At 32.0% G+C, this 15,957-nt stretch overlaps 1 protein-coding gene across 2 annotated transcripts; it reads left to right on the top strand.

Annotated features, from left to right (window-relative positions):
- Nucleotides 1-307: 307 nt before the first annotated feature.
- Nucleotides 308-15,279, top strand: LOC111699239 (oxalate:formate antiporter). 2 transcript variants are annotated; one of them, XM_023469853.1, is made up of 20 exons: nt 308-491; nt 2,432-2,541; nt 2,896-2,952; nt 3,075-3,189; nt 3,461-3,551; nt 4,315-4,382; nt 5,024-5,072; nt 6,406-6,502; nt 7,112-7,130; nt 7,655-7,693; nt 8,311-8,358; nt 9,103-9,172; nt 9,921-10,019; nt 10,533-10,619; nt 10,754-10,807; nt 11,683-11,761; nt 12,230-12,357; nt 13,219-13,449; nt 13,926-14,067; nt 14,683-15,279. In XM_023469853.1, the coding sequence occupies exons 1-20, from the start codon at nt 363-365 to the stop codon at nt 14,795-14,797; spliced, it is 1,827 nt and encodes a 608-aa protein (XP_023325621.1). In that variant the 5' UTR covers nt 308-362; the 3' UTR covers nt 14,798-15,279. The 2 variants fall into 2 exon arrangements, with proteins under 2 accessions (XP_023325621.1, XP_023325629.1); XM_023469861.1 differs by lacking the exon at nt 308-491 and having other exon boundaries at nt 2,457-2,541; nt 2,868-2,952.
- Nucleotides 15,280-15,957: the final 678 nt, after the last annotated feature.

The following is a 15,957-nucleotide window of genomic DNA, read 5'->3' as shown; positions in this document are numbered from 1 at the left end:
TTCTCTTCTTTCTCAGCAGACTGAACCAATAGATTCCCCTCCAGTGGATTCTAGTTATATAATATTTATTGGATAGTTAGTCCGGTGTCAGCTGTGAACTTTAATATTTGTAAACAATAACATATTCTTCATTAAAATTCAATAAGAATACAAAATATTGAATGTCATGTCCGCAATTTGATTTCAAATTATTATGTTTTTAAATTTTTTGTTTATATATATTACAACCAAGGTTTTTTGAATAACCCATTAAGATGTTTTCTATGAAATCCACGAATGTCAAACTAAAAATCTGCTAAAATATACTTTTTAATTCAGAAAGTAACAATGTGCTGAGAAAACCAAAAACATCGTTGTCTGCAATGGCTCTAGCGTTATTACGCATGCAAAGCCCATGCTGCAACCTCCACAAAAATAGATTTGTTTATCAAAAAGTCATAAAAAATGGGTTGGAAAATATTGGTATCAGAGCTTGCTCCAGCAAAACTAAGGTAGGTGGAATATGCATATATAATTTTTTTCCGCATTACGTTTTTAGTGCCAGAAATTAGGACTTTTTCCCGAATACATTTTTGAGTGTGACTTTACTGGGTGTTACCGTTTATCGATTCCAACTGTGTTTGTTTATTTTCCTCTCAGAGACCATGCAGTACACTATTCCTCACAAAGACCTGCAGTACACTTCCTCCCAGAGACCATGCAGTACACTATTCCTCCCAGAGACCATGCAGTACACTATTCCTCCCAGAGACCATGCAGTACACTATTCCACCCTGAGACCATGCAGTACACTATTCCTCTTAGAAACCATGCAGTACACTATTCCTCTCAGAGACCATGCAGTACACTATTCCTCTCAGAGACCTGCAGTACACTATTCCTCCCAGAGACCATGCAGTACACTATTCCTCCCAGAGACCATGCAGTACACTATTCCTCCCAGAGACCATGCAGTACACTTTTCCTCTCAGAGACCATGCATTACACTATTCCTCCCAGAGACCATGCAGTACACTATTCCTCCCAGAGACCATGCAGTACACTACAGAGACCATGCAGTACACTATTCCTCTCAGAGACTATGCAGTACACTATTCCTCCCAGAGACCATACAGTACACTATTTCTCTCAGAGACCATTTATCTGAAAATTACAGTTTTAATGTTGTATGTTTGATTTCAAAACCAAAACTGCAGCCAATGACGTCATATAAATAAATTCCAAATGCATTATCTTCTTTTATTGGACTATCTTTGATCTAGTTGAAAACTATGAAAATCTCTAGCGTACATTATCCGATTCGTTAAACAGTTTCTAGCTGCGGTTTGCAACTAAATCTTAGCTAGAAAATGTCTCACGAATCGGACACATATTTCTAGCGTACATATTTCTTGAACTTTGTGTACAAAAATAGTTCAGTATACGTATATACAATTAACATGCAATTTAAAGTTGTTCGAAAAATAGGGACTAAATCTGTTTAAGTATTAAACTCTGAAAAGTGATATTTCGGAATTAAATATGTCATGAAATAAAGTCTTTAAGATATTCTCGAATACAAGATTTCAGAAATTTAATATTCAGTCCATGTCAAAAATAGAAATTTGTATAATGTAATGGTGGAAATAATAACGTGACAATCTAAATATATACTTTGTTTGGGTGTCTGTCCGTTTGTTTCCAATAAACGTCAAAACGACTAAATCAATCGGGGCACACCAGGGTGTCAAGAAGTTTTTTGATTTTGTAAAATTTTGAAAACTAAAGCGAAGATGCTCACAGATCGAGCCACAATTAAAAGTTGAAATCTTATTTTTTTATATTTATTTCTTTACAATTAACATGATTAAACTGAATTTATTTTAGTTTGTTTAAAATAAATATTTTTCTCAAAGCGTCATTCGAATAGAAGAATATATTTAACATACTAGAAATTCAAGGTGCCTCGCGCCCTTCTTTCTAGCCTATCTCCTAAATTAATTGTGAACATGTTCTCTTTGTGTACATCGTAAAACAAAACAAAAATAATTCGCGGATTTTCACAAAAAATTTCGCGGATTTTCAAAATTTTTAAAAATTTAATGACGATCGAATTTTGATGGAGACAAATATTTGAAATTTTGATGGTTCATAAACCTTCCTGGAGTCCCTAGATGTCCCACAAAAAATTTGGGCCCGATCGGTTCAGCCGTTTTGACGTTTATTGGATACAAACAGACAAACAAACAGACAGACAGACAGACAAGCCAAATTTATATATCATTTTTTAAAAATTCGCCAAGACCCAAAAAAGACAATATTTTCAAAAATGCAGCTTTATTCTTGTTTTATTTTTAACTTTCTAAACTTCAAATATATATTTTTGCAGATTAATTTACAGTCGGATAACAAACTAATATTAGTACCAAATATTTCCTAATTATATATTTAGGATCCTGACAGTGGAATGTTTGGTAAACTATTTGGTCCCAAGTCCAATATTGGTGGACCTAACACTAACAGATGGACCATGTTTGCACCAGCCGTTCTTACACACATCAGGAAATCATTTCCTTTTTTATTTTCAATAGTTTTTTTTAATTTTAGAACGAAAAACGCTTTTTTTATATGTGAATCATGAAATTATGCAAGTTTTTGCCAGAAATTCATCCCGGTTCAAACCGGCCCTAAATCACCGATTCAAATATAAAATTATAACTTTAGTAGAGGAACCACAATTGAAAATAGTAAAATTTCACGTGTAAAAAAGGAAATCCTCATAATTTTTGTTAAGACATAATAAATAATCATTGATTTTAAATGCTAATTAATATCTAATTAGCAAAAAATAAATTTTATAAGGTAAAGAGATCTGCTAATTTTTTTAGTCAAGAACTGAATTGAGCTGATGATTAGTTTGGGAGCCCCGTATGGTTGGTCAGCTGTATCAGCTGCACTAGCTAGAGAACACGGGTAACTCATCATTATCATGACAATGATGATAATGATGACAATGATGACAATGATGACAATGATGACAATGATGACAATGATGACAATGATGACAATGATGAAAATGATTTTTATCACTTCAGAATGGTTGTATCTGCTGCTACGGATTGGAGTATGGATCTGAGTACGTATCCTATGTCAATAATGATGGCTTTCGGTGGCATTTCAGCAGCACTTGTTGGAAAATGGCAAATGAAAGTGAGTCTTTTTATATTTTCAGTGCACAACACCTTTAATTCCGAGAAAACAACATGGCTGATAAATAAGTGACGATTAATCACTAAGATTTTAAAAAAAAACTTGGCAGCCATCAAAATTTTGCTGTCAAAAAGTGTTTTTTTTGGCTGATTCGGCCATCTAACATTTACTGTCAAATTTTTATTTCGAAATTTAGAGTGTAAGCTTTTAACATAAATTTCAGGTATCTTTTTTAATACTGTACATATCATTTATTTGGTTACTTTTATAGGTTGGTGTGCGAGCTGCAATGTTGACTGGCGGGCTATGTTTTGGTTCCGGGTTCATGATGGCTGCAGCTGGAGTACATATTCACAGTATAGGTAGAGTAGCACCCAATCAGGAACAACGAATGAGGTTTTTGTCAGAAACACATTCAAATTTTCTAATCTCTATACAACTTGATGCTTTACACCTTTGATATTTCAAACCTAAATTACTTGATCCAACAGATTTCACAGATCCTATGGTCTCCCACATTTGGTTCGCTTAGAAAAACAGAGTTTGTGGCAAAACTCAATTTCTTTGTAATTTGTAATATTTTAATAAATATTAAATCACTAAAGAGTTTATGGCACATCTGTATATATACAAAGTTGTAATCTCTGTTTGTTTGTCTGTCTGTTTGTTTGTCAGATCATAACTTAGGAACCCCTGAACCGATTTCTCTCAAATTTTGATTGGAGAACTTGGAAGAACCACGGAAACGTTCTTATGCAGCTTGATGTATAGATTCTAAATTGAGTAGGTCGACTTTAATAGCGAAAAAAATGTACCGGTAAAAATTAATCAAGTGTTTTCAAGTGCGGGTAAACGGTGGGATTAACTATTACTAACCTTGGTAACGCTGGGTTCCCAAGTACATTTCTAATCATTTCTTAAAAGTTTCAAAGTCCATTTTAACAATATCTATTTAGAAAATAAATAAATGATAATATTTTTATCATATTACTCTGATTAGCTCTGCTGTAACAAGAACAAGAACAAGAATAAAAAATTATTTAAGGAAACTTTCAGTATTTTCTTATTATTTACTTTCATAATATTTGCGTCACTTTTAACTAAACTAAACTAATGCTTTGTAAGGTCTGTTATATGCTGGAGCAGGATTATCAGGACTAGGATACGGGTTTGCATATACACCACCCATTCAGGTTAAACTAAACTAAACGTAAAAATTTTAATCCAAAACTACAAAATTTGTGAAGAAACCGTCTTGATTGATTTATAACAAGCATTTTTTATGCTCTCTTCCTTATGTGTTATCCTGCACAAACAAAATACTTATCCTACAAAGAAATTTTTTAATTAATTTAAGGCGACAACAAGTTTTTAATAAGAATTTGCACGAAATTCAATTTGTAGGGAAAAATTATTGTTGGGTTAATTAAATCTTATCTATTGCTCTTTTCTAAAAAAAAAATTTTAATCAATTTTAGACGACAGAAAGTTTTTACTAAGTATTTGCACGAAATTCTATTAGTGGGGAAAAAATTAAGGATTGGTTTTAAATCTTATGGATTGCTCTTTTCTAAATAAAAGATCTCTTTTTTTTCTTTGCCGTAACCCTCTTAAAAAAATAGTTTTACACTCCCATTTTTTAAAGAACTTAATAGCATTGTTTAGAAAAATAGATTTTACTTTTTTGTTTCTTTTTTTACCATGATATGCACAAGAAAACGTCAGAAAACAAAAAGAAACAAATAGATATTTTTTAGATGACATTTTAAAAGGTATTGTCAGTAATTAAAGATGTGTCTAATGATCATATTTCCTTTAATTTGTGTTCCTTCAGGCTTTGATAAACTGGTTTCCTGACAAGAAGGGGGTAGCTAGTGGATTAGGTAAAAATATACTTTAAAATTACAAAAAAAACAAATCCGTAAAAACATATATTGAATTCTATTAAATATTGTTAACAATATTTATACATTTTTTAAAATCGTACTAATTTACTTTTAAATTATTAAAAGCTAGTCGGTTAAGGGCGAACCCGTGCACTGTAAAATAAACAGAACTATACCCCTGCACTGTGAACTAAACAGAACTAAACCTGTGCACTGTGAACTAATCAGAACTAAACCCCTGCACTGTGAACTAAACAGAACTAAACCCCTGCACTGTGAACTAAACAGAACTATACCCCTGCACTGTGAACTAAACAGAACTAAACCTGTGCACTGTGAACTAAACAGAACTAAACCCCTGCACTGTGAACTAAACAGAACTAAACCCCTGCACTGTGAACTAAACAGAACTAAACCCGTGCACTGTAAACTATACAGAACTATACCCCTGCACTGTGAACTAAACATAACTAAACCTGTGCACTGTGAACTAAACAGAACTAAACCCCTGCACTGTGAACTAAACAGAACTAAACCCCTGTACTGTGAACTAAACAGAACTAAACCCCTGCACTGTAAACTAAACAGAACTATACCCCTGCACTGTGAACTAAACAGAACTAAACCTGTGCACTGTGAACTAAACAGAACTAAACCTGTGCACTGTGAACTAAACAGAACTAAACCTGTGCACTGTGAACTAAACCTGTGCACTGTGAACTAGAACTAAACCTGTGCACTGTGAACTAAACAGAACTAAACCTGTGCACTGTGAACTAAACAGAACTAAACCTGTGCACTGTGAACAGGTCTTGATGCATTATTACTGACAATACATGACGCCATCGTACTTCTCTTATAGTTTTGATTTTTCAAATATGAGAAAAGAAATTTTGTCTATTTACTTTAGTTTGACCTGAAACTTTAAAAATACTGTCAAATGAGTTAGAAACATGAACGTTTCCTTTCTTTTATAAGAATGCTAAACAATGTACTTTATGTACTTTATGTACTACATACGCTAAACTTCCTTGTAGAGAAATAAATCATAAATCAAGGAAGTTGAATTGAATCAGAAATACTGATGAGCAAGTCCAGTTTTGGCCGGTTAAAATACAATGCACTTGCTTGAGAACCTAGATTTGCATGGAAACTAAACTTTCACCAACCTACTTAACTTTTGTTTAGCCAAGCCCCTAACAATTCCTAGGGTTCCTGAATCAAAATTTGATTCAAATCGGTTCAAGGGGTTCATGAGTTAAAGTCGGACAAACAAATATACAGAGATTAATATTTTATCGCATATAGATATGTAAATAGTTACGTTAAGTGATTGGAGGGTTTGGGTCTGGTGCGCTGTTCTTTACTCCAGCTGTAAATACTCTTTGTGAAAAATTCGCAAAGCTTCCCGTCTATCTCGGAAACAGGTATTCTCTTTATAAGATACATAGATTATTTAATTAACTTGTTTTATTATTTCATTAGGTTCAATTCAAGATTTGTGATTATTATTAGTTAAATAATTATTTTAAAAACTTGCATCACTTTTATACAACAACATACAGGGTTAACCACAATAGATGAGACGAAATTATTAATTTCATTTTCTTATATTCATGATTTCCTTCAACTGTAAACTTGCTTTTTTCTCTGTTCCAAAAATTTAAGAATCCAATAAAAGACTATATTTACAGCAGAAGACTTTAACCTTAACTTTTGGATCGTCTGTTTGTCAGACTTTTGGTCGTCTTTACAGTCTCATTGTTGTAGCTAACCCTGAGTAATATTGTGGTTGGCATTTATGTGAATAAAACAAAGACGACTTTCTATTCAAGTTTGGATTTCTAACAATTTTTTCAAATTAGAAGTTTACAAGTTAACAAAGAAAAGATGTTTACTGACAGCTTCTCTTTGTTTCCATGTTTATGTGTATCAAAACTGAAAGCTTTGTAGAAATCAAAATTGAAATGGAAAGTGGTTTGCAATGTATTGATTTATATGACGACGATGACTGAAGTTAAATTTTTATTTTTTAGCATCGATGTGGTGGTTGAGGAATGCTACTATCAAATTGAACTTTTATCAAAACTATTCCTGCATAATCTGGTCAAACCTCATTTTAATGTGTCTATGGTCTTTCGATTGTCAGGACAGAAAAGACGACATTTACAATAGGCTTACACGAAATTATTTGTTTAGAGGAGCGGAAATCATTTGCCATTTTGTTTAGAAATTATTAATTAATTGAATTGTTCTGTCAGTATTTCGCATATTATGTATTAAGCAATAATTATAAAGCAATCACGTTTTTTCAATCTGTATTATGAAGCTCTTCACTCGTTCATTTATATTTTGTCATTATAGCTGGTCTTACGGATTGACCTAATTGCCTGAAATTTGTCGAGGGAGGCAGAGAAAAAATTTGAAAGTTTTGAGATATATATAATTAATAATAATATAAATCTGGGCAACGCCGCCTGGGACTCTAGTCATTCTAGTCAGTAGATCTAATTGTAATCAATTGTTTACGCATTTTTTATATTTTTTATTGAATGATTAATTGATAGCATCATCTGTAGGGAGGTCGACAATTCACAAAGATTGGAGATAACCTGCAGGTAGAATATATCGATACAGGTAGAATATATCGATACAGGTAGAATATATCGATACAGGTAGAATATATCGATACAGGTAGAATATATTGATACAGGTAGAATATATCGATTCAGGTAGAATATATCGATACAGGTAGAATATATCGTTACAATGAAGATTATTTTCTAACTTAATTTTGGATTTCTACCAAGCTTTCAAACAGCAAAAACACTTAAACATTTGAACCAAGAAAAGTTATCAATGGACAGTTTCTCTTTGATACTTGTAAACTTGTAATTTAAAAAAGGCTTGTTAGGGATCAAAGCATAATTAATAAAAAGTCGTCTTTGTTGTATTGGTATAATCGCAGACTACTACGAAACCTTAGAATCGACCGAAACAAATATTATTTCTTTTTTATTTCTATGTAAGTTTGACATGTCTGTTTCTGTTTGTTTGTTGGTATGTTTTTTTTTTTCAATTTAAAAGCGTTCAGAGGTTTAAGAAAAATATGGAGCTTTACGTTAGTAATAAATTGCCTATAGCAAAGAATCCAAAAATTAAAGAACTCACGCCACATAATACAAGGAATATATTGTTTTATAATGACTATATAATAATGAAATTATTGATCTAGGAGGTCGTCTTTGCAACAACCAACGACCTAGTAAAACTTCCTTACCAGGTTAAACACTTAAGTAGTTTAAAAAATGCTGACATTATTATAAATTTTTTTAATAAAACTGGGTGATATAAATAATTGCCAGGAAAGTAAATATTTTGATTTATGTAAAATTTGTTTTAAATTTAGAATTTATTAAATTAAAAGCAAAAAATAATAAAGAGGATAAAAAACATTTATCATTTCAATGAGCTTCTCTACTATTTATTTTCAACGAATCCCAATCTTTTGACATATGTGTATGTACATATTTTAAGCATTTTTATAAATCTTAGTTTAGACATGCATTTGTTTTACATCGAGAAACTGGAAATTTTTAAAATTTTTCTGAAGTATATTGATAATTTTATATTCTCATAAACTATCTAACTCTATTACAAAAAAAAAGAAAAAAATTGTAAAGAGCTCTTCTTCTAACTTCGTTTTCATCAACGTGCTTGCAGTTAGATCACATCATAAATAAGATATGATACAGAGTTACCCATAAAGAATACGACTGTAAAGACGACTAATAGCTGTTAAAATATGAGTTTCCCAAGTTTAAATTAAGTCTTCTACCTTGAATGTGGTCTTTAAATTGTTTATTTAATGATCTGGCAGAAAGCAAGAAAACATAGTTGCAAGAGAATCCTAATTATATGGAAACGGACAGTTTAATTCATGTACAGTCGTCTCTTGAAGTCTTGCTCTTTGTTGGTAACCCTGTATACACACTGTACCTGTACTTGTACACTTAACACTGTACAGGGGCTTTCGGAAGGGTTCTATCTTGTTGGATCTGGAAGTACAGGTGTAGCTACAAGTCTAGCTATTCTAGGTATATATTTTGTAGTTTTAACCAGTTTTGATAAATGGAATCACCTCTACCGACCGTTTCAAATCCTGTTAATTCTAACTGTTTTATTGTTCGTTTTAACTGTTTTACTGTTCGTTTTAACTGTTTTTTGGTTCGTTTTAACTGTTTTATTGTTCGTTTTAGGGGTATATTGTTCATTTTAACTGTTTTTTTTGTTCGTTTTAACTGTTTTATTGTTCGTTTTAGGTGGTATATTGTTCATTTTAACTGTTTTATTGTTCGTTTTAGGTGGTATATTGTTCATTTTAACTGTTTTATTGTTCGTTTTAGGTGGTATTTTGTTCATTTTAACTGTTTTATTGTTCGTTTTAACTGTTTTATTGTTCGTTTTAGGTGGTATTTTGTTCATTTTAACTGTTTTATTGTTCGTTTTAACTGTTATGTTGTTCGTTTTGGGGTTTTATTGTTTGTTTAAACTAACAACACAGTGCTTCTTTTACAGGGCCCAGAGTTAAATGGAGGGTCACTTAATTGTATAACAACAGTAAAGTAACAGATGTGAAGATATGGTTTACAAAGATCGTTCTTTTCAATTGTTTTTGTTCAACCATAATTATCAGTTAGAAATTCCTTGGAATTAGAGCTTTATCAAGGATAAAACACAATGTTTACAGGTTCTGGAGGAAAATGGGAGATTTTGTTTTCTATATTCACGAAACCTTTCACTGCCATAATGTAAGGTTTTCTTTATCTATGACATATTATATAGGTGCCCTCTACACTTCCACAATACTAACTTCAGCATTGTTGATCAAGAAACCAGCTGATGGATTTCTACCCAAGGGATACACTCCTCCAGCTACAGCAGGTTAGACATTGATAACAAACAGGCGCGTACACAAGATTTTAGACAGAGGGGGGGAGGGCAAGAAGTGCAAGAATATTTGTTTTGTCCTCTCCCTGTCCTTTGACTTGCTGTCTACATGTCCCCTCTCCCCAATTCTGTATAGTTCTGCATGTTTCTCTGTAGTCCTGAGTTACGAGTAGTCTCCTGAAGACTATCATTAGTCCCCCGTCCTCAGGCCTTCATGGGGGTTGCGGCAAGACTTGCCAAACACTTTTATAATTCACATTTCTATAATCTGTTATCAAGAAGCTGTAGATAAAAGAAAAACTACTTTTTAGGGGGGAAACACTCCTTTGCAGATAGGACCAGGCTCATTTTTTACTTACACCGCTCCTCTTTGCACAGTCCTTGTAAAATTCCTGATTACGGGCCTGTAATAAGTATGTTAATCAAATATATATAATCTGGATAATTATATAATCTGGTATATCTAGAGTGTGGTATCATTAGACCACTATAATCTGGTATATCTAGGGTCTGGTATAAATGTACCTGTGGATAATCTACTGAGGACTCCACAGTTCTGGTTACTCTTCTCTACAGCTTCTCTCCTGGCTACAGGTATTTTCAACAACAACAATATTTTAGAGGAAACTTTTTTCTAATTTATGATTTTATTTTTTAAGACGATTTTCAAGTCGTCTCTTATTAATTCCCATGTTTATTGGGACACCCTGTTTATTAATACTGTTTAGGTGGTATGGGATTGATGTCTGTAGCTAAACCTATGATCCAGAATGTTTTCGCAGGTTAAACTTATTTTTTCATAGTATAATGTGCTTAGATTAGTAATTAGAACCTGAAATTGTAGTCTTGAAATAACGTCAGAACTACAAAGATCACGAAAAAAATTAGAAATCGAAGGTCATTGACCTTCATTTTGACCTCCATGAACTCAGAAAATACGGGAAAATGTATTTTTTTGTTCTAATTCAATTATTATACAATAAAGTCATCTCAACTTTGATGTATACTACTATCCTTTACTATACTTTACTATACAATACTATACTTTGCCTCGAACATAAGTTTTTTGGTACAATAGTCCACCCACTCAATCGGACATACAAAGAGACAAACAGTGATAACTGCTTTATAATTATTTTTTTCATATTTCATCTTTTTCCATTTTTTAGTCCAATAATTAAAAAGATTTATTTATATTTTTAGAGTTTAGGCAAAATTTCATTTTATTTTTTAGCTCTGTCAAACAAAAATTAAATTGAAGATATTCAGTTTGATCAACATTGTGCAAATATTTCTTAGAATTGAAGTTTTGAATAAACTATGAAAAAAGTGCAAAAAAAAATTTTAAATAATTTTGAAATTTTTTACTTTAAACCCTTTTTTTCTTTAGCATAAACAGTAAACACTTTACACCATATAGCGGTCAAACTGCCTTAATTTTCCAACTTGATAACTATGAAAATTCTAAAACAGCAATGTTTTTCAAAACCACCCTAGCACCAAAATCATTAAAAGTCCAAGGTATACATTTTAATGGGCTCACCTAAGACAAGTTGGACTATTGTGGTGTCAAGAACGGCCCCCCCCCTCTCCAACCTATATTTTACCAAAAAAACTAAAAAACAGGAAAGGGGTAAAGATGTAATTCCTTGTTTAGGGTCAATGCCTAATCTTGTGACGCCTGGGTTTGCTTCAGCATACTTGATGGCCTTAGCAGCAGGAAACCTTGGAGGAAGGTGAACAACAATTTAATTCATTTATTTGGCAGAAATTTTCTAAAATTCTATGGATTTTAATGAGGAACAAAAAACATTTAGATTTTAATCCATTTTAAGTTTGTATGCTTTAAAAGTTTTTTACCTTTACTAAGACAGAAAATATCTTAATCTTCAAAAATTAAAGTTCTTTAATTCCAAATTGAAGGGAAGGGGAAGGGAGGGGAAGGGTATTCCCTCCAAAATTCAATCTGTCAGCTCTTGATTAAATTTTTCTGAATTGCCAATAATAAAACATTTTCAAGGCAAACTTGTTGTTTGTAAAAAACTACGAAATTTTTTTTTAGAAAGAAAAACATAAATAGACCAATTGGACATACCGTATCAATTTTCTGGACATTACCGCATCAATTTTCGAGATAAACATTCAAGTGAAAAAATAAAAATAAAAAGACTTTTAGATAAAATTCAAATGAACAACAATTTTAGAATAGGCTGGGCTGCTGTATCCGACAGAGTTGGAAGATGGAACACGTTCCAGGGTTTAACGTTCCTTGCTATTCCTATATTTGCACTCTCACCGTTCCTCATCAATAATTGTGTACTAGATCCAACAGGTTACTATCCTAAGGGGGCAGGGACACCCCCACCTTCCCCAGTAATCACACTAAAGCTTATTATTTGGAGAGGGCAACACCCCCCTTTACCAATTACCACACTAGAGGTTACTATGCAGAGGGGGAAATATCCCCCTTTACCACTCATCCTTACTACACCTTAAAGGATGTTTTCGCAAAAAAATTAAAGGAGGTATAGGCTTACGGCAAAAAATAAGCGCTTTTGATCGCTTCTAATCTTACTTCTATCTGTTGCGTCTGTAAGGAGAATTTTTTTGGGGCCGTAAGCCTATACCCCCTTTCATTTTTCGCGATCACTCCCTTTAAGTTTCCCCCTTTCAGGGGACTTTCATTGTAATTGCAAGTTTCCCTCCATTTAAAATAAAGGGGCATGCTTGGTTCATATTTTATTCTGTTTGATGTTTCTGAAGCAAGAAATTATCATGTCACTTTTGTAGAGAACCCACAGTTTAAAATAATTAGTTTTAAAATACAAAAAAAATGGGCATCTTAGTCATGCTTGATAAAACTTAGGTTAATTAAGAATACCTTTGTTTATCTGACATGCCACTCTATAAATAGACACTTACTTGAAATTACGTTAGTTAAGTCTGTGTAAGCATTTTTAGAGACGTTGCCAAGGCCTGTATTCTTTTTGTTTTTATTTTAGATTTCTTTCTTTCTCTGATTATTCTAAAGTTTAAAGGAATTGAAGTTCCAATTTCTGTCTTTTTTACTCTGTACACTCTACACTGTACATTGTACATTTACATTGTACACTGTAGACTTTACACTGTACATGAACACTGTACACGTTCACTGTACACTGTACACTGTACTCTCTCACTATACACTGTGCAGGACCGTATGCTCCCTACTATCTGGGTGGATTCTGCTGCAGTACTGTACTCGCCTTGTCTGTTATGGGCGGAGTATTCTCTGTACTCCCAGCTTACGAGGCGGATCTTTTCGGTTCTAAATATATCGGAGCCATTCATGGTCGCTTCCTCACATTCGGTGCAGTAGCTACCGTTGTCGGTCCTACACTGCTTCTCAACCTCAGGAGGATTGCAGAAACACAAGCTATTGCAGGTAGTGGTTTGCATAAGGTTGGTTCGGTTTCTGAAAATATTTTTTTTCAGGGTTAAAATTTGGCATAGTGTTAAAAAAAAATGTGTTTAAAATTGTTTATTCCTAATGTTTAATTTTTTACTTTGTCACAAAATATTTAATAAAACCGGGCAAAAAAACAACACGAAAAAGTGTTAAGATCGTTTTCACATTTTTTATTCAATAAAATAAAACTTTGTCTTTAGTTTTTTTTAGTTTTTTTTTAAACAAACCAAAACAAGTAACAACAATTAAATATTTATTCTAGGAAATAAAAATAATGTCAATTCTGTAAGCCTGCAAAAACTTTTAAATTTTTGTTTTATTTACAAAGATTTTACATCTTTATTTTGTCTTGGGTCTGACTATAAAAATTTAGAAACAGACATTTATGACAAAAATTAAAAAATTTTATGAAATAATCAAAAACTAGTTTTTTTTATTGCAAAATATTGTAGACCTGTTGAGTAAGGTAGATCCTGAAGTTTTCCTTGAAAAGTTTGGAGTTGGAGTAGATTCTGCTGATTCCTTAATTCAAACAAAAACTTTGACTATTTCTAAACTAATGTCAATCCTTCCTCCTGAAACAATTGATCCAAGGTTTGTTAATTCTTTGTTATTAAAACTTAACATTAATGTATTTCGTCAGAGCTTACGAGTACATATCTAGCTAAGTGCCCGGCGATGCCCTTAGAATTTGAAAAAATTTTTAAAAATTTCGAATTTTAAAGAAAAATGTGGGTTTCCTCAAAAAATGTTGGCCAATTTGGTCCAGCCGTTTGGCCAGCTTTAGCTAACACATAAAACATAGATTATTTTTCCATTTTATTGCTGTTCAAATTGTTTCGTGTCTTAAAAAGGGTTTCCAGCGAAAAGGGAAAATAGATTTGCTAAAACTTCGCATTTTTCGCCAAACAATATTTTCGCCGAAAATTTCGTATTTTTTCGCATTTCGTTCGCTCGAGAAAAAAATGCGAAAATATTTGCTTTTTTGCGAAATTTCGCTTTAATCTGTTTCGCAAAAAAATCCGAACTTTTTGCAAAAAAACACGCAAGAGAAATTTCTAATTAGGTTATAGTAAAAGTTCTAGTACTGAGCTCTCAGAGCAGGAATTCCACAAGTTGTGTTGCGAAATTAATTACAAATATAGCCTAGCAAAATCCCAAGTAATACTTGTGTTATTTAATTTAAAGATAATATTTAACTTGTTTTAGTCCCTTCTTGTACAACAACACTATGTACACAATGGCTGGGCTGGTCAGCTGTGCATCACTTCTACATTTTATGGTCAAACCTGTGGATAAGAAATATTTTGAAAAACCAGTTTAAAATTGTATGTAAACACAGTGTACAACTATAAATTTAACATTTATAAATGTTTACAGTTTTTGTGTGGGTAGCAAAAATAGTATAAACTTATTGTTCAATATTCATGTTTACTCTGTACCGTTTCTACCTTTACCTAAACAGAATTGTTATGTTTTTTATTCACCATGTTTAATGGTTCTATTTTCTTCCTTAGGATTCCCCGCTATAATATATTATATTTATTTGAATATTGTAACATTTGTTAATATTGTAAGGTTTTGATATTTCTGTAATATCTGTAACTTTCAATTTGTCTTTGAGTAAAAGTAGCGGGGCTTGTTAGTTTTAACGCATTTTTCATGATTATTTAAAAAATTATAGATTGGTAGAAATGCATATTTTTGTAGTTCTTTTTCTAATTAAATATTTTATAGATTTATAATAGCTTTGTTAAGAATTTAGAAACAATAAGATTTTATAATATAAAAAGTATAAATTTAAAATTTGGAAGCTGAAATGTTCGATAAAATATGGATTTCCTTAATTCTTAAAAGTATTACTCATTCTGTTTCTTCATGTGTATTGTGTAGTGTTTATATTGTATGTAATTTTATAGATCAATACATTGTTCAAGTTCTATTTTTGTAGATTTGTGGAAATTGGTCTGACATGCTTGTACAGTAGTGCTTGCTGTAAATAGTCTAAGGTTGAAATATCTAAGGTGTACACCATAATGATGCAAAGGTATAAGGATTAGAAAAGACTAAATTCCTTTCCTCGATTGTTACTTAACAAAAACAATCCCTTCAAGTGTGAATCGGACAAGACCCAGTACTTATAACTTGAAATCGCACCCACTATCTTTTTATTACAGATTACAATTTTTAAGCACAATTACTTTCTATTGACATGTATACACACTTCTTCTATCCGTCTCTTCAAAACAAACTGAAATAATAGATCTTAAACTTTATTTCGGATATTTATATATATATATATATATATATATTTGTGTTCTCAAGTAGATTTATATTTTAACAATTTTTTTAGATTTTGTAAACAATTATTTTTTTGTTTAAAAGTTAAAGAAACCGAATACTCTCCACAAATTCTAATTTCTATTCCCTTTACCTTCGCAAGTTCACGACTTGATAATGTAAAGCCGTAATATTTCAAACTGC

Source organism: Eurytemora carolleeae, unplaced genomic scaffold (genome assembly GCF_000591075.1).
Source record: "Eurytemora carolleeae unplaced genomic scaffold, Eaff_2.0 scaffold25, whole genome shotgun sequence".
Lineage (NCBI taxonomy): Eukaryota > Metazoa > Arthropoda > Copepoda > Calanoida > Temoridae > Eurytemora > Eurytemora carolleeae.
The sequence above is the reverse complement of the archived record's forward strand: the minus strand, read 5'-3'. Positions and strand labels throughout refer to the sequence as shown.

Excerpts from the sequence above, each read along its gene's own strand:
- LOC111699239 (XM_023469853.1), top strand. The coding sequence starts at position 363 with ATGGCTCTAGCGTTATTACGCATGCAAAGCCCATGCTGCAACCTCCAC. Across the intron at positions 5,073-6,405 it reads GGGGGTAGCTAGTGGATTAG|TGATTGGAGGGTTTGGGTCT; the intron begins GTAAAAATATAC and ends AGTTACGTTAAG. Across the intron at positions 12,358-13,218 it reads TTGTGTACTAGATCCAACAG|GACCGTATGCTCCCTACTAT; the intron begins GTTACTATCCTA and ends TACACTGTGCAG.